This window comes from Rhinoderma darwinii, chromosome 4, assembly GCF_050947455.1.
Source record: "Rhinoderma darwinii isolate aRhiDar2 chromosome 4, aRhiDar2.hap1, whole genome shotgun sequence".
NCBI classification, from domain to species: Eukaryota; Metazoa; Chordata; class Amphibia; order Anura; family Rhinodermatidae; genus Rhinoderma; species Rhinoderma darwinii.
In genome coordinates, this window is record NC_134690.1 from 103,419,604 (window position 1) to 103,443,927 (window position 24,324).

General features: G+C 42.1%; 1 protein-coding gene and 1 long non-coding RNA gene across 2 annotated transcripts in view; one reads left to right on the forward strand and one right to left on the reverse strand.

Annotated features, from left to right (window-relative positions):
- The window catches only part of LOC142759354 (uncharacterized), a 43,391-nt gene that overhangs the window by 8,016 nt on the left and 11,051 nt on the right, over positions 1–24,324 (forward strand). The window lies entirely within an intron of this gene.
- LOC142759353 (transmembrane 4 L6 family member 4-like) lies at positions 858–23,738 on the reverse strand. Its single transcript, XM_075861439.1, has 5 exons — positions 23,301–23,738; positions 19,257–19,346; positions 17,882–18,018; positions 7,015–7,204; positions 858–4,259 (listed from the first exon to the last, which is right to left on the reverse strand). The coding sequence occupies exons 1-5, from the start codon at positions 23,472–23,474 to the stop codon at positions 4,242–4,244; spliced, it is 609 nt and encodes a 202-aa protein (XP_075717554.1). The 5' UTR covers positions 23,475–23,738; the 3' UTR covers positions 858–4,241.

A 24,324-nucleotide genomic window follows, 5' to 3' on the forward strand; every position in this document is an offset into this window, starting at 1 on the left:
TCCTTAGCAATTTCCGGCTATAATTGTGTTCGAGACAAAAGCGGGACTCATCGCTGAAGAGGATAGATCTCCATTGCCGTCTTGCTGATAGCCTTTGAAAGCGGTGGCATGTGGTCAATGGAACACCTGTAGCTGGACATCTGGCACGTAGCGCAATGTCGTGCAAATGCTTTCTGATGGTTTGTGTCAACACTTGTTGCAGCCCTAGGCTAAGGATGTGACGTCCAATTTCATTTGCAGTACAGAATGGATCACTACGTGCCATTCTTCCAATCAGACGATCTGTCCGCGCAGAGGTTCACCTCCGCGCACCTTTTGCTGTCATTCCCATTCGTTGTTGTTCTCCCAACCTCCGGGACACGCAACATTGAGCAGTGCTGACATCTCGGCCTAGGCGCGTATCCAACTGCTGGAGTGATAAACCAAGGTCTCTCAGTTCAAAGATTCTGCCCCCCTCAGTTTGTGACAAGCGGTGATAACTGGCATGCCGGCGAACAGGAGGCATCGCACAATCATCCCAAACCACTTGATCTTTTTGAGGTTTCATGTGGCTAAAAAACTTTACTTTCAATCTGGGATTTATGCCCCTCCAGCGTGCCACAGATTGGAACGAGGTGCTTGAAAATGTCATCATTTGCAGATCTTAGCGACACCTGCTACTTTTTCAATTTGCATAACCTTACATCTTGCCCTTCTTGGTGTTGCAATTTCAATGTTGAGTAGTACAATAGTTCACCGGAACCATGTTGAAGTGAAACCTACTAGACGTAGACCACTTATGAATGCAGAATTACAATTACTGCATATTATATTAGAATATAACTATTTTTCACGTTAATAACCCACAAGCAGACTCATACAGTGGAAATCTTTATTGAATGAAACATACATGACATGCAACCTCACATGATACAGGCTAAGCCACGTTTCTTTCTTTGTACAGTATGTACTGTTAAAGGGTAACTAAACTTTCAAAAAAACTTCTGACCTGTCATAGGGACATGTCAGAAGTTTTGATCAGTGGGGGTCTAAGTACTAAGACCCCATCAATCACTAAAACGAAGCGGCAGAAGCGCTGATCCGCTTAGTTTCTGATTGGCTTTCCTTGGAAAGAAGAGCAACTAGTGTATAAGCTCATAGACTTTCTATTGAGCCTCTACATTTTAGAGATCGGTGGGGGTCTCAGTGCTCAGACCCCCAGACATCAAAACTTCTGACATATCACTATGCCATGTCAGAAGGTTTTTGAAAGTTTAGTTACCTTTTAAAGGGGTTATCCAGCCGCTAAAAATTGGTGGCCTACCCACAGGATAGGCCATCAATAGGTGATGGGTCAGGGTCCGACTCCCGGGACCCCCGCCGATCAGCTGTTTTGAAGGGGTCGCAGCCCTCGAACAATCGGTGGGGGTCCTGGGAGTCGAACCCTGACCCATCAGCTATTGATGACCTATCCTGAGGATAGGCCTCCAATTTTTAGCGACTGAATAACCCCTTTAACTGTGTGTGTATAAAAGAGAGAGAAGAAGCAACAAGGTTGTGTCTATTTATATAAAAACAAATAAATATTACTCAATGTGTGCTGTGTTTCACATGTAGGATACCTCTAGGAAGGGACATAATGCAGTATATAGAAGTGTAAGCATAGTAAATAATAGACTAGCGTTCCAAGGTTACGTTCATTCAAGCGCAAGCAATTTATTAACAAGCTGCTGAAGAAGAAAAACAATGGAAAGGTTGTACAAGAGGAATGTATTTAGTAGCAGTGTAGATATGGTCGACTTATTGTGCTTACGATAGACTACAATTTTTATGGCAAAGCTATTATGCAGATGCAGCAGAGCTGAGTTTCTCATAACTCATTGTTATACCACAGTGTCTAATTCACACCACAATCAGTGTTTACATTCGGCTAGAGCCTTTGAAAGGGTCCCGCGAAACGTCTGTCCAGTTGTGTGCTTTCGTATGTCTATACAGTTGCATATGTCTGCCATAGGTTCCCATAAAAAAGTACAACATGCAGGATACACCACTCTTTTTTTGTATCTAGTTGTATTTAAAAGTTTAGTCGTCTGTGATTTTCAAAACAGTTGAGGCTGTGGAATCCTGACTTATCTGAGACAAAGGTATGCCAAAAGGACACCCTATTGGCATACGTTTGGTGATTGACGTCAATAAGCACATCAGTGTAAATGGCGGGAGATTTTTCTGCCATATACGATGATAGTACATTGCAGATATATATAAGCCTTAGGCTGTGTACACATCAGCAGCGTTCTTTTCCGTTGAGGGGTTCCGTCTGAGGTTTCTGTCGGGTTAACCCCGTCAACGGAAAGGCAAACAGAAACCTTAGCTTCCGTTTCCCTCACCATTGAACTCAATGGTGATGAAAACCTAGCTAATGGTTTCCGTCCCTGTCACAACAGTGACAAACGGAAATGTTTCCGTCACCATTGAGATCAATAGTGAGGGAAACGGAAGCTAAGGTTTCAGTTTGCCTTTCCGTTGAGCGGTTAACACGACGGAAACCTCCGACAGAACCCCACAGCAGAAAGGAATGCTGATTTGAAAGGGCCCTTATCTGTCATTTTTCTAAGAACTGCAGGTAAACTAACGGAGCTATCTTATCTTATTGAGATACAGTATCAGGATGCAGAAATAATGCAGTCTCAAAAAATGCAAATGACAAATCCAGCTCTGTTATGACTGTACTTTAGGCTCGTTGCATTTTGGCTCGTTATATGGTACACAAAACATATTTGTATGACACATAATAATGTAGCCGCTAAGTTGTGAGTGAGGGTCTGTTCTACAGATCAAGTTTTCCTCTACAAGCCCTGAATTTAATGCTTCTAGGGGAGAAGTCAGAACGATATATGGCATCATGCTGCGTTTTGAATATGTGAAATCCGTCGGAAAAACTAATATTTAAATGGACACTAACTTTTCAAATAACTTATGCTAATCTAATAGTATACCTGATATATATCAACTTTGTAATTTACTTACTGTTAAAATGTTGTTGTTTTATACATTCAAATTCTGTGAAATTACTGCCACTTGGTGTCTCCCTTCCTGTTATCTGCTGTCCACCCCCTGTTGTCAAGCAAAATCGGTCCCTGGTTACAGAGCAGAATTAACAGACTGCAGAAAGTAGGTGTATGTCTCCTCACTGCCTGCCTATACAAGACTATAGAGAGCGGAGGGGGATCAGGTGGAGGGAGCAGGGAGAGAAAGAGACACAGACATGCTGCCTATACAAGTCTTTAGACAGGGGAGGGGAGCCGTGTGAGAAAGACACACACAGATGTCAGTTTGTGGTAAATGTTAGTGTTCCACCACAGTGCAGGATTCTCAGCTACATTGCTCATTACTGTGTATAATCTCCTCCATGCTGCTGCGCCTTCTATATATATGTGATAGTTAGAGAAAGGATAGCAGGATTCTCCTCTTTTATGTGTGCAGTGTACAGAAGACATGATAGCCATTGGATTTCAACCACTAGCTCAGAGACAGCTGATAATTAGAGATAGAGCCTGCAGAGGAAAAAGTTAGGTACGCTTTAAGCATATGACCATGTGCATGGCTCTACTGGCCGAAATTGCCTAAGTATAACGAAAGAAAACCAAACTGGGCTTGGACTCTAAAAACATCCGTGTGCATAAGGTTACAGGGATCATCCTATAAACCATACAGGAATCAGGGACATAACTAATACTGGTCACATAAATGTAGCAGACCTGAATTTGTCATTTAACAATAATAACTGAGTAAAGTATCACAATAAGTTGTGCCAAATAACAAACTGCTCTGCTGGACTAAATAACTCCTCTCCTACATCTACTTTACCGCAGTATTGGCACTGGATCTTTGTGAATTCACCGGGTGTGTTCTCATGTATCACTAAATGTCTGCCTTTATTGTGAGATTAAAGGCGCACTTTAACAAAGAAAGAGATCAAATTTACTTTCAGAACAAGTCAAAGTCTGATTTCACGACAGATGCAAATAAATACGACAGATGATGGCAAACTGCCCGTTTAACAAAGTTCAGTTGCATTCTGCTTTAGTGAATAAATACATTTTATACATTGACAGGAGGAGTTAAGGTAGAGACATATTATTGTCTTATGTTTAAGTACACCAGATAAGGTATTTAGTCAGAGCGGTGACCAAGCTCTTCATCCTTTGATATCCTTATATTAGAGGTACAGGGTTCCTACAGTTGTTCAGGGGGATTTAGACTTAAACAGCTCCTTCACCCTGCAGATTGAAAAAACAATAGAATGAAAAATCTATTAATAACATTAAGTAATATATAAATTGTCTTCTCACATTTTTTATAGTAATGTCGGCAGGGACCCCATAATATATAAGTGTACTGCTGATACCATGAAGGTCTGGTTATGTAAATACTCCAATGTATTTGTTTGGTGGTATGTATTGTTGATTTACTTCTAATACCCGATTAAAGAGAACCTTTCACCTCCCCATACATGTGCAGCATGTAATAGGCAGGGCTGCACAAACCCTGGGGCACTTTAAAAAATGTTCCTATCTTTCTCTGTTATTTAGATATCGGTGCAGTTATATTTGGCGCCCAATATTTAAATAATACCCTGAGCTGTCAATGAGGCGTATAATTGGCAAGGGGGCGTGTAACATCGCTGTGACACTATCCAATCAGCTACGGGCATTGTCACAGCAAAAGCTGGAGAGAGGAGAGCGTGTGCGTGCGCGCGCACACGAAGCTCGGAACTGTGCGAGCATGCGCGCGCACGCTCTCATTCTTTAGCTCTCAGCAGAAAAGGTTGACAAGACAGTGTGATATATAGTGAGACATCGCACAGTCTTGTCATTCTTGTCTGCTGAGAGCTGAAGAGTGAGTGAAAGCGTGCGCACGTGCGCACAGCTCCGATGCTGCTGCCGAAGATACTCCCGCTGCCATGGAACAGAAGAAGAAGAATTCACATTCTTCTTCTCCTCCTCCTCTCCCCAGCTCTTGCTGTGACACTGTCCGTAGATGATTGGTTAGTGTCACAGCAATGTGACACGCCCCCTTGACAATTACACGTCCCATTGACAGTTCATTCATTTAAATATCGGGATCCAAAAATAACGGCACCGATATCTAAATAACGGAGAAAGATAGGAACATTTTTTGAAGTGAGACAGTGTTTGTGCAGCCCTGCCTATTACATGCTGCCCTCAGCTGCACATGTATGGGCAGGTGAAAGGTTCTCTTTACAGCAGCTAGTCCTAGAAGAAAATAATGTAGAGTGCCTAAACATAATCTGGGTCATGTATGAAGATTGGTAATCCAGTGGTTGTGTGATGTCTGCTGTATTCCTCAAAACCACATTGACTATTGGGGAATGCAGCCCACCCTACTGAACAATGGCAGACCTCTTCTGACGTTGTTCAATACCAATTTTCAAACAAGAAAAAAAAACAATGTTTTGGAAAAATCTCATACGAAGGTTAAATCACCTTTTCCTGATACAAATGTTTATGTTGAGAAAAGTGGTGGCGGACCTTTATATATAATGGACTCATGCCGAATGACCTTTTCTTTATACAATTACGTCAGATTACTGGTATAATTGCATTGATATATGGACCCTGTAGTGCCTACAGGTCACCATATATCAAGCGCTAGAGAGCAAATATTAGATGGCATGATGAGAGTGGTAGTTTCACAACAGCTGGATCGATGAAGGTTGTTGACCCATGGGGAGGTTTCTATTTTGCTGACCGGGTGACCATTAAAAAAAAGCTCCGCCCTCCCCGTCAAGTAAGACTGCATTATCAGTATTCACCTTTTGTGAAAAGTACAGCAAAAAATAAGACATGTGAATAAAGCCTTAAGCTGATAACATTGATAATAACTCCTCTGCAGCGGTTTTTAGGCAGTTTTTGGTCACAGAGTTTTTGATCATAAGACACATGGACATGGTACATGTAAATACACTGCTATACTGCTATCCCAGCATTTCTCTGTATGCATATGACATATATTGTATGTATTGTCCGTGGCTGCGGGCCTGTCAGCTCCAACCTCCCCCTGACAGCCGCAGCCACGAGTCGGCAAGCGCTGGCCCCAGCCTCCTCCTCAGGAGACGCCAGCGCTCGCGTCCACTCACCTCAGCCGGATCCCGTACATTCTTGTTGAACTTTGACCCGTGAGTACCCTGGACTATAAGAGGGGTCCAGCCCCCTAGTTCTATGCCTGAGCGTTGTTGTGTTCCCTAGTTTGTCTACGTGATGGCCTCCTAGTGTGTTCCCTGTTCCAGTCCCTGTCCCTGTACCTATACCTGTTTCCAGTTCCTGTTCCTAGCAAACCATACATCCCTGGTCTAGCACTGAGCTGTGCCAAAGTCCTGCTGTGCTGCATCCACGGCTGTCCTGCTCCACCTCGCCTGACGTCTGCCTGCTGCCTAGTCCCAGTCGAGCCTGCCCTGCTGCTGTCTGAGCTGCCACAGGTACCCTATATGAACTATTGACATTGCTCTGCGCCCTGTTGGCCAGCTGCCTTACCGCCAAGGCGGTACGGCCCAGTGGGTCCACAGACCCTTCGTGACATTGTAATAGTGATCTAACATCTGTTGACTACTCGATCATTATTAGTCCAAGTTCAGATGTTGCGGCTTTGTTGCAGCAGCAATAAAGTACATTACAGTACACTATCTATCTATAGCCTGATGGATGTTGTTGCCCCCACCCCCCCCCCCCCCACCACCAAACAAGACAAGTTATAAAAGGACTTTCCCATAATTCAAGTTATGTGACTTTTTTTTTTATTCCAATAGAACTCCACTGCTTTTTATTGGAAATGTATTATTTGGTCTGTTACACCCATTGTAGGAGCCAATTTAAACCAATGAGATAAGACATTACTTGGTTTTAGCTGCAAAGTAACATTCTCCTGCTGAAGTGACTGTACACGAAACCTTGCAGTACACAAAATCCCAAATAACTGTTTATATTGTGTAGACATTATAATAAATCTTCAACCTACCCCACAGCATGAAGAACATTTGCAGTCTCCACATATTGTCCCAATAAGACCATTGATGGCTTGAATGGCACAGAGAACAGCCTGGACTGCGCTCATTATCAGAAGCAAGCTGAACAGCGTCAGGTTCCATGGGACTATGTCCTTAGGTGCTTCACATATACTCCACGTATTTGGGTGCCCTAGGTAATTTCTGTAAAACAAGATTAAAATGATTAACGGAACATTTTCAAGCAGCAAAGCAAGTTATTTCACGGATGTCTAAATCAAACGGCAAATATTCTCTATTGATTCTTTTGGATCTCTCTCAAGCATTTGACACTGTAGACCACCAACTCCTACTCAGTATGCTCCACCCGATTGGCTCCAAAGAAACTGCTCTCATCTGACATATGACCAGCCACATTTTTCTAGTAATAATGGCGGTCGATGTCGGGATCATCTTGTACAATTGAGGATGCTGGTAATATTAGACCGCAATGGTTACTATTCTCTTTATTCCCTTTGCTAATATTTAAGTCTGAGTGGTTTGAATGTGTTTCTCGTATGTATGGGTGCGCATGCGGCCGTTGCCATGGTCACGGCATTAACTTTCCTCTGACTGAACGTCAGATGACTATTGAGTCACTATTGATTAGCGTATGGTCATGTGACTATGTTTAGTCACATGACCAATCTTTTGACATTGCAATTGCCACTGTTAGATGCCGGAGCCGGCTCAGTTTTAGTGCTATATATATATATATACATAGCCCTATGTGTCTTCAGCTTGGGCGAGTGCCAAGATGTTTTGCATTCTTAACCTGACTTAAATAAATAATGATTTCAGGTGATGTCTGTATTTTGAAACTATATGTACAATGATATTGGATCATTATTTATACGGTATTTTCTGATCAGGTGCTCGCTTATTACCATTATGTGTGTTCCACTAATTTTACTATCATGATATACGACATTGTGCACTCTTAACCACTTCCTGACCAGAGGCTTTACCCCCCTTCCTGACCAGGCCTTTTTTCACGTTTTAGCCAATGCGCCAATTTAAAAGCGAATTGTTCTTCTATTACTCTGCCAACTTACATGTGTTTGGTCTTGTTTTTTTCAGAACATGTTGGGCTTCCATATTTTGTACAAAAATAATAGATACATTTTCCTTTTAAAAAAATGTAAAAGTAAAAATGGGAAATAAATTTAAAAAAAAAATGTGAATATGTGAATTCGATGATGTTTTTTGACATCTGGTGCAGCCACTCGGTAAACACGCCTGAATACATATTTGGCAACTTCTGACGACTTCAGCGATACTAAATGTGTGTGCATTTCTTACACACTGGGCGCAAGGCGGAGTTTACAAACCGGCTTTTGGAGAGCAAATTTTCCAAAGCTGGTTCCAAAGCGATCTTTGTGTATGCGACCAGTGTGGCAGCCAAAGTCGCCGTGTAGCCCCAGCCCAAGGCCCCCTGCACACGGCTGTGCCCGTAATCACCGGCCTGTAATCACACGGCCGGTGATTACAGGCACGGCCGGCCGCGGACAGACACTCGCATTTGCGGACTGTAAATTCAGGAGCACGAACTTTGAAAATTACGGCCATATAGAGAGAGAGAGATAGACAGACAGACAGATAGATATGCAGCGAGATAGATCGATAGATAGATAGATAGAAACTATTTATTGGAAGGAAAAAAAGTGTGCGTGTTTTATTACTACTATTATTATTATTCTCCCTCCCTGACAGCCTGCCAGGAGAGGGAAAGAGGAAAAAGTTATAGGGGTGTGTCGCGAGTGGGGGGGGGGGGGTGCAGTGAGTATGGGGAAGCGCCGCCGACGGGGATAGAATTGTGATCATTGTGACAAGTTGTCACAATGATCACATGCCTAGAGACCACGCAGAGCTCCGTGATGTCAGCTGTCTGAAGACAGCAGTATCACGGAGCTAAATGCCGCCACAGAGTGAAAAAACATATAATTCTGTAGGACGCTCTAGAACGGCCCTGCAGGGTTAATTGCAGACCGCCCGGATGTTTATAGTCTATTAGCGGGCTGCACGTGGTTAAAGTTATTTTATGTACATTTTTCACTGTTACTCCATGCGCTGTGCTGTATAAAAACCCTCAATACACCTGTGTAATACTGAATGACAAAGGCTGCATTGGGAGAGTAATTGCACATATGGGAGAGTAAATCCATCTATTTGATATTTTTAACTTGGAGAGCTGCCTCTTCCTCTTGTTCTTGTCTGGATACTGTGGGATCTTCAAGTCGGATTCCTGGAGGCCTGCACCTGTTTGCCGTGGAGGCTTTGCTGTTCTGCTGTGTTACCCATATCTCTAACCTTTGGATCTACCCTGTGCCAGTCACTGCACTGGTTGCCCAACCACTTTATAAAAAAATTTAAAGGGGTTGTCCGAGATACCAACATTTTTTCAAAAACTGTGTCATACATTACCCCTTATACAGACAACCTAAATAAAGCATTATTTTTAAAAAAAATTCTACTTAACACATTTCTTCTTTGAATTTAGCACGGTTTGTTTACATGCAGTTCAGCTCTGGTTTGTTGATCTTTCCTTGTTATGAAACTTTTTTCCCGTGCACGCTCATTGCAGGCTGCAATGAGCGTGCACGCACCTTCCAAGAGTTCACGTGAGCTGTCCCTGCTCCTCCCCGCTGACCTCCTTCACTGGACTTGTCTCCTTGCTGACATTCTTGAAGGATGATGAGCAAATATTCTCCCCCCCAATATGTTTTTCACATTTATGTTTTCTTTCTCTTTTCAGGTCTATAAACCTCTTCGTGTCTCCCCCAACCGTCGTCCACCCTCTTCTATCTCATGTCTCTCTCCACTAAGGCCATGTTCACACAGAGTTTTTTTGCAGGAGGAATATCTGCCTCAAAATTCCGTCTTGAAGTTTGCGGCAGATTTACCTCTCCCTGCACGTTGATTTTTGCGTCGTTTTTACCCGTTTTTTGTGCGCTGTTTGCGTATTTGTTTGCCGCTTTGTTCGGGGTGTTTTTCGCTTTGTTTATCTTGCCGTTTTTTGCTTGTTTGTTTGCGTCTTTTTTTGCGATGTTTTTTGCTGTGTTTTCCATTGCGTTTATCGTAGCCTTTTTCACGTCGTTTATCATTTCTTTTTTTGCGTCGTTGTTTGCGCCTATTTTTGCTGCGTTTTTCGTTGCGTCTTTCGTGGCGTTTTCCCAGTTGATTTTCGCTGCGTTCTTTGCCTCTGTTTGCGGCGTTTCTCGCGTCTTTTTCCGCTATGTTTTTCGAAGCTTTTTCCGTGGCGTTTATCGTAGCCTTTTTTGCGTCGTTTTTCGCGTCTTTTTTTGCGGGTTTTTTTCGGCGTTTTTCATTGCGTCTTTCGTGTCGTTTTCCCTGTCGTTTTTCGTGGCGTTCTTTGCCTCTTTGTTTGCGGCTTTATTTGTGATGTTTTTCGCGGCATTTATCGTAGCCTTTTCGGCGTTTTTTTTTTGCGTCTGTTTTTTGCGGCATTGTTTGTGGCTTTTTTTGATGCGTTTTTTGCGTTGTTTTCCGTGGCGTTTTTCACCCGCGGCAATTGAGCGCCGCAGGCATAAAACAACGCGAAATACGCTTTCTCTGCCTACCATTGAAGTCAATGGGAGGTCAGAGGCGTAAACGCCCAAAGATGGAGCATGTCGCTTCTTTTTCCCGCAAGGCAGTTTTAATGCTCGATTTTAATGCTTGTTACAACAAATTGCAGCATAAATCACGCACCAAACACGCTTGTTTGGTGCATGGTTTTCACGCATGCATCTACTTGAATGTAGGTGCATGATAACGCACCAATAGAGGACATGCAGTATGTTTCACGCAGCGGACTCTCGCTATGTGAAAACGGCCCCATTGAAATAAATGGGTCGCGTGTGCTGTGCGTGGTTTCGACGTGGTGTGAATGGGGCCTTATGCGCGATTTACACTAGCGTGAATCAAGTCTGTGTGCTGTGCTTTGAAAAAACGCACAACACACGCAACCCATTTATTTCAATGGGGCCGTTGACACATGTGACTTTTCAGGCAGCGAGAGTCCGCTGCGTGAAACATACTGCATGTCCTCTATTGGCGCGTTATCAATCACCTACACTCACATTGAAGTCAATGCATGCATGAAAACCACAAACAGCACACACGTGTTTGGTGCGTGATTTACACAGCAATTTGTTGTAAAAAAGAAGGTAAAAATGGGCTGGCTTTGTGAGTGCGTGAATAACACATGACAATCGAAAAGCACACTGATGCATAAGGGCGGATTTAAACGAGCGTGTGCGTTTTGCGCACACAAATACGTGCGCAAAATGCACTTGACAGCTCCGTGTCATGTTCATACGGATGTGCGGCTGCGGTTTTCGCGCAGCCACCATCATTATGACACTCTGGATGTTTGTAGCACGTGGTGCTTTTCTGTTTACATTCATTATTTTACTGCTGTTGCGCGAATCACGCTCGTCCCACGGAAGTGCTTCCATGGGATGCGCCTGATTTTCACGCACCTATTTACTTCAATGGGTGCGTGATGCTTGAAAAACGCAGAAATATAGAACATGTCGCGAGTTTACGCAGCGGTCTCACGCTGCGTAAAACTCACGGACTGTCTGCACTGCCCCATAGACTTGCATAGGTCTGTGCGACCCGCGTGAATACCACGTGGGTTGCACGGACGTATAGCACGTTCGTGTTAATCCGCCCTAACGCAAACACACGGATGGGATTGACGCAAGTTTTTCACGCGTGGAAAATACACACGCTAGTGTGCATGAAGCCTTACTAATGGACGCTGTTAGACAGTGGCCATTAATAATGAACTAATAATAAATTTTTAAATAAATGAGAAGGACATAGAAAAAATATTGTAATAAAATAACACACACAACACTGGTTAACGATTTTATTAAAAATAAAAAAAGGTGTCATTGAAGTAGTCCTTGAACTTGATGTAGTACCAAGGACCCAAACTGTAGAGGGATGCTTAGATACACTGCTCATGTGTGATACTGTTAGACCATGTATCTAAGCCTACCACAAGGTAGCCTTAGTAACATTACCCAAGCAGACAGTGTCACACATGGGCCATGTATCTAAGAATACCACATGTTAGGCTTAGATACAGGGCCCCAAAACACTAATCTTAGGGTATGTTCACACGGCAGCGTCCATAACGGCCGAAATTACGGGGCTGTTTTCAGGAGAAAACAGCCCTGTCGTTTCAGCCGTAACGGCATGTGCAGGCGCTTGAACGCCGCGTCCATTACGGACGTAACTGTAGCTGGTTTTCCATGTAGTCCATGGAAAACGGCTCCATTTACGTCTGAAGAAGTGACATGACACTTCTTTGGCGCGGGCGTCTATTTACGCGCCGTCTTTTGACAGTGACGCGTAAATATACGCCTCGTGTGAACAGACAAACATCAGCCCATTGCTTTCAATGGGCAGATGTTTGCCAACGATTTCAAGCCGTAATTTCGGACGTAATTCGGGTGTTAATACGCCCGAATTACGTCCGTAAATAGGCCGTGTGAACATACCCTTATACAGGAATAAAAAGAATGTCATCTGGGGTCCTGTATCTAAGCCTACATTGTGTTAGGCTTAGATACAAGCTCCATGTGTGACACTGTTTGTTAGACCCTGTATCTAAGCCTAACAATATAGGCTTAGATACAGGACCCCAGAAGATCTTATCTAGTTCAGGACCAGACACCGTTTAGCCATTTTTAGCACGTGTTAGTTAAATGGCTATAACTTTTTTATTTGTTGCGCTAACGACGTTATTTTTGCGGCGTTTTTTCCGTAGACAATGCAGGTTTATTTTTTTATCATTTTTATGCACACCTTTTTTGCCATTTTAGAATTTTCATTCATAAAGTTTGAAAATAATAGTAAAAAAATAAGCTTTTTTACGTTTCAGCTATTTTTTTGGGTAATAACATAGTTTTACCCTAAAATAGACCTTTTATTTGTGATCGTCATTGTCTACCGTAAATTTCTATATATTACATGTCTATATTAGGGTAATTGGGTCAGCGCTAGCGTTACAACAATGATTGACAGGGGGAACGGTATTTTTTTGGGGTATTTTATGTGTATTTATTATTTAAATTTTTTTTGTACTTTACTATTTTTTTATTATTATTGTCTGTCCCTCAAAGGTCAAAAAAGACCTTTGGGGAACATTATATATTTTTTTTACACCATCTTTTCCACTGTAACTGGAGCTGCACAGCAGCCCCAGTTACAGGGGAAATCAGCCCTCTCATAGTGACGATTGTCACTAATAGGGCTGTGCTGGGTCTGATTAGACCCAGCAGCAGTCTGCCACTAACGGTACCCGGTGATCATGTGACCAGTCACATGATCACCGGGAGGAATAGAGACAGCGCCGCTGCTGCTGTCTCTATTCCTATACACAGCGTTCATTGAACGCTGTGTAAAAAGACATCGGAGAAGACAGAAGCAGCGAAAGCTGCTTCTATCTTCTCCTCCGGGTCCCCGGCAGTCACTGACAGCCGGAGACCCGACATTCCCGCAGGTGCCGTCCCTCTTCACTTTTTTCACTGTGAACACGCATAGGCGCGCTCACAGTGAAAAAAAGCTGCATAGGCTGGGCGGGCACCCGCAGAAACGACACGTCTCCAGTGACGTGTCGTGTCCCATCCGAGGTCTCGCTGGGGCGAGACCATGTGATCGGGACACGACACGACAGTGGAGGAGGAAGAAAACGTGACGTCAGAAGACAGGTGATCGGAAGAAAAGAGCTGCCAGAACGGAGAACAGAAGCAAGATTGCACAGGTAAGTATATTAGGGAATATTTAATGTGTGTATTGTGTGTTTAACTTTTAAATAAAAATTTATCTCGGACAACCCCATTAAGACTATTACACTAACCCACAATGCTCTCCACAGTGCTGCACCTCCTTACATCCCCTCTCTCATCTCTGTCTACCACCCTACCCGCGCTCTACATTTTGCTAACAATCTATGACTAACACCCCCCATAATCCGAACCTCCCACTCCCGTCTCCAAGATTTTTCTCGTGCTGTACCAGTCCTCTGTGCTAACCCGGGCAATCAGATTATTTGCATGGCAAAGTAACATCTACATGAATGCCAAAATGGTGGGCAGGGGTAAGCATGGGCACACTAACCGGACTGCAGCTATGCAACCGCAAACGCAACATCTGCAAAAACCTTTCCATCATAGCCAGCATTAACTTTTTCATCAATTTGTGCTACAGTAGCTCTTCTGTGGGATCAGATCAGATGGGCTAGACTTCGCTCCCTACACGCATCAACGAGCCTTGGCCTCCCATGACAATATCACCGGTCCTCCTGTCAGTGGTCTTAAGCCCTTCCCGACATTTGACGTATCCATACACCAAAGTCGGGTAGGGGATGTATGGAACGGGCTCACAGAGTGAACCCGCTCCATACGATGGCGGTGTCGGCTGTTTGTTACAGCCGACACTTCAGAGTAACTAGCGGCATCGCACTCGATCTAACGATCGCTGGTTGAAGTCCCCTAGGGGGACTAATAAAAAAAGAAAATATTTGTTAAATAAAGTTGTTTTTTTTATGTCAAAATTTTTTTTTAAATTAAAAGTACAAAAAAAAAACCTTTTCCCAGCATAGTAAAAAATAAATAAATAAACATAATTGGTATACCGCGTCCGTAAAAGTCTGAACTATTACAATATATCATTATTTAATCCGCACGGTGAACGCGGTAAAAAAATAAATTGTAAACGCCAGAATCTCTATTTTTTGGTCACCTAATCTCCCACAAAAAATGAAATAAAAAGTGATCAAAACGTCGCATGTACACCAAAATGGTATTATTAAAAACTACAGCTTATCCAGCAAAAAATAAGCCCTCATACCACTTAATCGACGGAAAAATAAAAAAGTTATGGCTCTCGGAATTTGGCGACACAAAATACATTTTCTTTTTTACACTTTTACTTGTAAAAGTAGTAAAATATAGAAAAAACTATATATATTTGGTATCGCGGTAATCGTATGGACCCACAGAATAAAGTTAACATGTTGTTTTAATTGCACAGTGAATTCCGTAAAAACGGCGCGCAAAAAAACATGGAGGAATTGCTGTTTTTTTCATTTTCTACCCCACAAATAGTTTTTTCCTGTTTCCTAGTATCCTAGTACATTATATGGCAAAATAAATGGTGCTATGAAAAACTACAACTCGTCCCGCAAAAATCAAGCCCTCATAGGACTATATAGACGGAAAAATAAAGACGTTATGGCTTTTGGAAGGTGGGGAGGAAAAAACGAAAACGAAAATCTGAAAAAGGGCTGCGGCGGGAAGGGGTTAATGTTATGGCTAAATATTGTATGTGCTTATAATGTGGTGATCTTACTGAATGAAAAAAAGAGGTTTGATATTTATCTGGGAAATGAGCTAACACTACTATAGGAGTTGTAATCCCTAAATTACTGGTTGTCACTTTTGGAAAATAGAGATACTTAAAAGGATTTTCTCATGAAGACAATCTCTTTCCATATGCCCTATTACAGCATATGGATGTCATAGGGGGGGGGGGGGTTGGGGGGGGGTCCCCTGCTTGGGAACCCCCTCTATAAGCTAGAGAGGAGTATAGCTAAAGGGGTAGAGTACAACTCCATTCTGATAGAGTGCAGGGTGAAGGTTCCTGTTCCTGCAGGCTCACTCCCAGCCAAAGATGGGTCTGATCAAAGGTTTGTGAGAAGTAGAAGACAAAATGGATGCTTCACGGAACATATATGGAAGAATAGCTTTTTTTCTTTATCTCCAACTGCATTGTGTGTGGTACAGAGCAATACCAAAGAAGAGTAGGATGTCATAATGATTTTGCTAGTATACTTTTGTTTATTTTTTACATTTAGTGTTCCTTTAGAGCAGGGGTCTCAAGCACGCGGGCCGCGGGCCGCATGCGGCCCCTGGGGCTGTCATCCGCGGCCCGCGGGAACAGAGCCGCTAGTATCGGCTCTGCTCCGAGACTCTGGAATTCCCTGACATCGCTGTCCACATATGAACAGCGATGTCTGGGGCTTCCCCAGAGCCGGAGTCCCGAGCAGAGCGCTGGTGTCGGCTCTGCTCCGGGACTTTGTGGAATTCCCTGACATAGCTGTCCACATATGAACAGCGATGTCTGGGGCTTTCCCAGAGCCGGAGTCCCGAGCAGAGCGCTGGTGTCGGCTCTGCTCCGGGACTCTGTGGAATTCCCTGACATCGCTGCCCATATATGGACAGTGTGTCAGGGTCTTGCCCAGAGCGGAGCAGAGCGCTGGTGTCGGCTCTGCTCCTGGACTCTGTGGAATTCCCTGACATCGCTGTCCACATATGAACAGCGATGTCTGGGGCTTCCCCAGAGCCGGAGTCCCGAGCAGAGCGCTGGTGTCGGCTCTGCTCAGGGACTCTGTGGAATTCCCTGACATCGCTGCCCATATATGGACAGTGTGTCAGGGTCTTCCCCAGAGCGGAGTCCCGGGCAGAGCGCTATTATCGGCTCTGCTCCGGGACTCTGGGGAAGCCTCTGACATCGCTGTCCATACATCGACAATGATGTCAGGGGCTTCCCAGAGCAGGAGTCCCAGTGATGTCAGGAGCACAGCTGGAGTCCCAGGAAGAGCCTACTAGCGCTCTGCCTGGGACTCCAGCTCTGGGCAAGCCCCTGACATCACTGGGGCAGCCTCTACAGAGGGCACTGGGGTAGCCTCTACAGAGGGCACTGGGGCAGCCTCTACAGAGGGCACTGGGGCAGCCTCTACAGAGGGCACTGGGGCAGCCTCTACAGAGGGCACTTTGGCAGCCTCTACAGAGGGCACTGTGGCAGCCTCTACAGAGGGCACTGTGGCAGCCTCTACAGAGGGCACTGTGGCAGCCTCTACAGAGGGCACTGTGGCAGCCTCTACAGAGGGCACTGTGGCAGCCTCTACAGAGGGCACTGTGGCAGCCTCTACAGAGGGCACTGTGGCAGTCTCTACAGAGGGCACTGTGGCAGCCTCTACAGAGGGCACTGTGGCGTTATCTACAAGTGGGTGTGTGACAGTATCTGAAGAGGACACTGGCATTATCTAGGGGTGTGTTGCATTATCTACAGAGGGCACTGTGGCCTTATCTACAGAGGGCACTGTGGCCTTATCTACAGAGGGCACTGTGGCCTTATCTACAGAGGGCACTGTGGCCTTATCTACAGAGGGCACTGTGGCCTTATCTAGGGGTGTGTTGCATTATCCACAGAGGGCACTGCGGCAGCATCCACAGAGGGCACTGCGGCAGCATCCACAGAGGGCACTGCGGCAGCATCCACAGAGGGCACTGCGGCACTATCTAAAAAAGGGGCTGCCCAATCTTGACATGTGTGCTAACTGAGCCGCCGGACTGCATTTAGCGACACTTAAACTGGAAAGCTGGATTGTTGAAATAAGCACGTGGAGAAATATCTCAAATTTTAAACCTAGCGGTGGTATTATAGTAATGTAGTATTATTATTCTAGTAATATAGTGTTATAGTAGTTCAAATAACTAATTGATTAACAATAATTTTGTATTGTATCAAATTTGAAAGTAATGCGGCCCGTCAACTTCCCATTTTTTCTATATGCGGCCCACTTACCCGGCCGAGTTTGATACCCCTGCTTTAGAGCAATTCTCTAAACTCATTTGTCTCATTATATGCAAACAAGCAGAGCTGCAAGTTAAAGCACAAGGGAAAGAACAAGACTGGAATGAAGAACAACCTAAGCCTTCGACATTAGGAGAAATTCAACAGAGGTTGAATGTTTAACTCCAGTAGACCACAATGAGTACTGTAGCTGAGCTGGGGTAACTACTGAACCAATATACTTACCCCCCATTAAAAGCATACGTCCAGTTTCCAGCGCCAATATCACACTTCGGACCGTTGTTTATTCCAACTATAGAGATGATAAAACTGTAGCCAGCACCAACAAACCCAATGGCAGCAAACAGTATAGAAGAAAACATCTTCAAAAGGAATAAATAGAGAGAAATAGTGAGTCACAACAATTTGAGTATCATATCCTTATCACATTGAGAATTGTTCAGAGAAATTTTTATCCCTATGAAGACCACCCCAAATTGTAGTGAGAATTTGTCTACTCGAGGGGGTGATTCTATTTTAAACTCAGTTTATGAGTAATCTACATGGTTGTGCCTATGTTCCCTTTCTAATTTCCATTATATATTGACAATCTTGGATGTCCCTACTATGCAAATAAAGAATTTGTACATATTTATTGACACCAGAACATAGTAGTTATTGCAATACAGCAGGTAAATGTATTATAATGGAATGTGATGAAATAAGGGAGGACCCTGGACTTTTCGACAAAATGCACACGGCAAATCTGCAGTGTAATACAATTTCACTCACTGGCTACAGAACTACTGAGGGGAATATAGCAGTAATATTTAAACATTTTTATCATGGTGAGCCTGGAAATTGTTTTCCATTCTGGGGAACCCCTACTCCTGACCTACCTTAAAGAACTTTGGTTTGGAGAGAGGAGAATCATTCCAGTGGGCAGAAGTATAGAGGTTGCATTGGGGCCTTTGTGCCTGAGGGTCCAAAAGTCCCTTTGACTCATAAGAAGACACCAATAGTATTTTTGCATTGGGGCCCAGTACCTTTAAGTTATGCCTCTACCAGTGGGAGTTCCCAAACCTGTTCACTGCTTTGCCCACACTCATGCAAAATGAGCCGGCTGGGATTACATGACTCAATGCATAATGTGTGTGGATTTGCTGGGTGGCAAATTTCAAATAATATCATCTACCGCTGCAGAATTTTCTGCACATAAATTGACCTGCGGTGCAGTATGTCAATTTAACTTGCCTTTCCGTCTCAGAATTGTATCTGACAAGTTTGTAAAAAAAAAAAAACACCAAAATCCACAGCATAAAATCTATGTCTAAAAACGCATCAAAATTTAAAAAACACACCTAAAAACGCACAAAGAAACGCGGATTTTACCCGCAGAATTATCCGTGTTTAGTGATTTTGATGCGAATATACCGCATCAAATTACACAACGTGTGCATGTGGTCTTAAAGTAAAAGTGACACCTCTCACCCCTGCTGAACCCCAGTGTACACATTGTATAAGAACATAACTACTTAAACAGTGCAAAAAAAAATCAAGTTAGATTGTTAGATTTCCATTCATTTCTACATTACATTGAAGCTAGAACTTTTTTTCTTACAGCAAATCTCTTTCCACACTTCTCATTTCCACAGCATCCACAGCAGTCATTATTCTTCAACCCGAGAAATACCAAAGCTGGGAACACCATCTAAAAAGAAATATTGTGATATTTGGTATACATCATAGTGACCACACAACTGAGAGAACGGAAAACAAATATGTTGCTAAAAAGTTTTGTTTGATTCTTCAAAGAAAATTGTTAGAATAACTAAACTATGCAGACTTTTATTTTATTATGGAAAGTATTGTACAAAGGAAGGACAAGGAAGGAAAGAAGGAAGGACGGTAACTTATTATAATATCGGTGCTTGAGGTAACAGCTTGGGACCAAGTGCAATAATCCTTCTAGATCTGCTACATTCAATCTCAATACAAATAGGATCCATTGACTAGAATTTGACGTGTGGTTCCGTAAAGACAAGGTCATGCGCTAGATATTATCTTCTACGTTAATAAAGTTCCAATTATAGACTTTGTTTCTTGTAGGGGTGCAATATTCCTCTCCCAGTTTATGCTCAAATATTCTGTTAGAGAATAATGAGATAATAAAGGGGGTCCCCAACAGCATCTCTCGCTCTGGAGGTCACCGCACATGCAGCATTATGTGAACAGAATAGTATAATACATTATTTCACCTGCAGGGGTGCTGTAGGGAACCTGATCATTAGCTGCCGAGTACAACTGATCACTGAGGGTTCCAGCAGTGGGACACCTTGTGATCACTTATTGACAGGGGACCCTTCTAACAAATATGGAATGTTGAAAGCTGACAACCTATTATTTTAGTAAACCGCACCTTATTATGAAACCAAAAGAAATGAACGAGGTAAAAAAAACACATTGTTGTAGCATGTTATGTTAGGTTCACACAGCTTATTTTGGCAGTTTTTCGGCTGAAAAAACTGAAGCAGAACGCCTCCAAACATCTGCCCATTGATTTCAATGGGAAATACGGCATTCTTTTCGACGGGTCGTTTTTTTACGCAGCCATTTTTCAAAACGTGTTAAAAAATCACCGCAAAACAGAAATGCATGTTACTTCTTGAGCCGTTTCTTATTGACTCTATAGAGAAACGGCTCCAAAAACGACTCTTGAAAACAGTTTAGACAATTTTCTCTTTGAATGGCTAAGTTCAAACTAGCATTTTGTGTCAAAATATTGGCACAATTTTGGCACACGGCGTTGCATTTTAAGCTGTGACCCTTTTTTGCTAGACTATGACCCCTTTTGGACGGTGGCTCAAAAAGTATCTAAAATTATTATTAAATCTGGTGCTCATTATCAACGAATTCTGAACCATTTTGAATAGTAAATCTCAGCCCCTTTGTAAATTCACTTTCAGATACTGTCAGTAGATCCACATGTCCTTCCTCTATCCTTTTCTTCTTTTTCCCTAAATCCATTTTCTCTCTATGCGCACCTCCCCTTACATAAGCCCTATTGTTTAACCCCTTGGCGCTGCAGCCATTTTTGTTTTTTTCAATTTGATTCTTTTTGCCAAGGCGATTAATCAAGTTTTTATGTTGGATATATATTTTTTAAAGATCTATATAAAATCTATTTATAAGAAAACAATTCTGGAATATTCTAGTTTCCCTGAGCTCTCATAATGGGGTATGATTTTCTGCTTTGTAGAGTTCGGTTTTCAGCTCGTGCTGTGTACACTACGGTGGAGTCTGCCGTCTTCAGATAGTTTTATGTGCAGTTGCCTGCTGTAAAGCAAATCTCTGGAATATATTTTCAGTTAAAGAAAATAGAATAAAAAAATATACAATAAGAAAAAAGCAGATAAAAAAAAAAAGAATGTTTCAGGATATACTTTTAAATAATTAATAAAATAGATGATATATTCCCTCCTTACGTACATAGTGCTTATCAATAATGTTGTTTGGGTGGGGTGAACCAACTTGGACTTCTTGTTCATTTCCGCAGCTATCGCACAAACTTTACATCTCACTCTTCTTCAGTACAATAATAGAAATATATCTTGAGAAGATTATGCTTAGCGGGATCCTGCTGCCCCTTGTCAGCTTGGGATCCTACTCTATAAATATCTGCCTTTGCTTTCAGGAACATACTGAGGATACCTGAAAGTGTTTGTTGGTTTTATCTAGTTGATGTCCCCCTTTCCTCCCACTCCGTTCATGGTCCCACCTTTTCTATAATGAACTTAAAAAATATATTAAATAAAAATAACAAAAAAAAGAAAGCTATCATATGTAGCATATTGTCATTTGGTTTTCTTATTCGTGAACAATATATTTCTATATATGTATTGTTGACCTTACAGAATTTATTCTAAGCCAAGTGTTTTTGGTCACTGTATGCTAGTTATATCTCACTTCTGTAGTAAAAAAAAAAGTTACTCTGCCAGTTGGGGTACAAGTATACGGGAAAAAAACCTCCAAAATATAAATCTTTCATAAACCAGAATACACCTCTTGTTAAAAAATTGTGCTATAAAGAACATTGATAACTATCTGCAATGCAAGTTTTTTTTTAAGTGACCCTTCTCAACATATAGGCAAGGTTAATACCCTCAGGTAATGTGTACAGAAGAAAAGGGCATTACTACTGAGTAGAATGACCTGAATATTTTCGCTGAGAGTACAGATATTAGGATGCTTATCTCAGATCCTGTATGTGATGTAACATGAGTTTACTTAGGCATTTACACATCAAATATCATTACGATTCGTTAGTTTCCAAGCAATTGTAACAATTATTGCCTAGTCTAAATTAACAAAAAGATCAACAATACAGCTATTGTCAAAATTGATTTTTCCTACATAAAAATTATAATTGTCGTTAAAGTATCCGTTAAAGTAACACATTAACAATATATACAAATGTATTTTAAATACGATTGAAATTTGCGTTTAAAGATGGCGAAATGAAATTGGTGCAATGTCTATCAGATAAACGTTGCAAATTTTTCAAATCACTGATTGTTTGTCTGTGGTTCCGAGGTTTTAAAAATGTCTACACTTAAACGGGCTTTTACAGGGCTTGCCGGTTGAATGTTTCGAGATTTAGCTAAAGCTCGGGTATGTATGGGGGACAGCAAGATTGGGTATGTTGCATTTTAACATGCCCAACCATTATAGCGATTTAATCAGGAGTATGTTCATGTAGGTAAAGAATCTGATTCAATGGATTATTACAGGAGCAATACATTCTTGGTTAGAATGTAGCAATAATTGCTGTGTATAAAAACAGCAAAGTCATATAACTGGAAGACATTGAAAAGTTATTAAAACTGGTCATTTGTTAAATGGGTTATCCCATTTGGATAACCATTTCTAAGACTGAAACTTCCTCAACGATCTACTGACAATAACAAATATATTATTCATCAAATATATTATATGGCATTCATCTGAACGTGTCACCACTCAAGTGGAAGGAACTCTTTGCAGTGGCAAAGACTTTGGGACCCGCTTCTATGACTTCCATATGGCCTAACATGGCATATGGAAAATGGTTGTCCAGATAAGACAGCCCTTTTAATCCTTTATGGTCTTCTCACTAACATTTTATTTCGTTGCAACATTTTCTCTGCCATAGATGGCAAACAAAGGCTTGAGTAACATAGTAACATACTTACATATATAGTAATTTCCATCCATATTTTCATAAAGATGAATTATCAAGGTTCAGTAAAAGCGCTTGACATTGTAGCTAAAGTTCACAAGCTTTAATAATGCAATAATACAAGTCCTTACTAATAATGGCCTGGTTCAGTAAATTGTATTCCTCAAATGCAATGTTTGTAAAGACCCCTGCTGCCCCCCCCCCCTAAGATGGTAACATACGAATTATCATACGTACCTATCCATAGAATATCATATGACCACAATAATACACAATCATTATCTTACTATGTCCAGCCTATTATAATTAAAAGATAAAAAATGTGTTTATAATTATACAATTATGAAGGTTGAGAAATGTCCCAGACAAATCATTAGAAATAATAAAAAGTTAAACCTTTGAGCCTTTGTAAAGTAAGTAAATACAGTTTTGAGCGTCATTACTCACCAAAACCCCCGATCCCAGTATTCCACCAAAATACCAGACTTCATCTGAGATGTGCTCATTTTTCTCTGCGACCTTCCCTCCCGGAAAAAACAGCAGTGTGTTTGCAAGAATACACAGGATAGCTAAGGGAATCAAGGCAATACCCAGGCACTTGGCGCAGCCCCCAGAACACATATTGGCAATGTATAAACGTTTTGTTGTAAAACACAGTCCGTTACTAGACTTGAAGCGTCTGGAGTGCGTATGGTGATAGAATCCAACGTACAATAGTCCCAGTGATATGCGGTGCGTCTAGGCAGCTGGTCTGATGCTCCCTTCGCTGTGGTTGCACAGTGACTTAGCCATTTATATGACCACAGTAAATGGAATCCCATCAATGAAATTACGTATGTAACTACCTTAAATTTTGCCATGACAACTAATATTCTCTGTTAATATTCTACTTGAAAGGACAGGATACTTTTATTGATCTGCCTTTCCCACCCTGATACAGATATAGATATTAAGATACCTCCCATGTTACAGCCCAAAATTTCAACATACGTAACCTTAAATCCTACTGCCTTTAACCTTTATCAATGATTAACTATTGGTTGGAATTTGTCAGGGATTGTCATCCTTACTCACCCTCTAATAAAGGTGAAATCCTCTTGGTGGTTGATTCTGTTGTTGGATCATTAGATACTAACAGTTTATGTTACCTTGGACAACAATGACTAAAAATACCCAACAGGAACATATATTAATGTCACAGATGTAATAGAACGAATAGTTGCATTTTATTATGTTATTATGATGTTGATTTCTGGTTGATTGTATGGTTTATATGCCATACAACTGATGCCTCAATAACTATATTATGGAATATTTTAAGGGGTTGTTTCCCAAAGACATCCCTTATTTACATTGAAGTCAGCTTCTCTAACCCCTGGACATTACAAATGAATAGCCGACCAGGTAATGCAGGGACAGGCTAGTTCTGCCAGAGAGGCTCTCCATTCTGACTTATCAAGGGGATTCCAAA

Excerpts from the sequence above, each read along its gene's own strand:
- LOC142759353 (XM_075861439.1), bottom strand. The coding sequence starts at position 23,474 with ATGTGTTCTGGGGGCTGCGCCAAGTGCCTGGGTATTGCCTTGATTCCC. Across the intron at positions 19,347-23,300 it reads TACTGGGATCGGGGGTTTTG|ATGGTGTTCCCAGCTTTGGT; the intron begins GTGAGTAATGAC and ends ATTTCTTTTTAG. Across the intron at positions 7,205-17,881 it reads ACGTATGCTTTTAATGGGGG|AAATTACCTAGGGCACCCAA; the intron begins GTAAGTATATTG and ends CTTGTTTTACAG.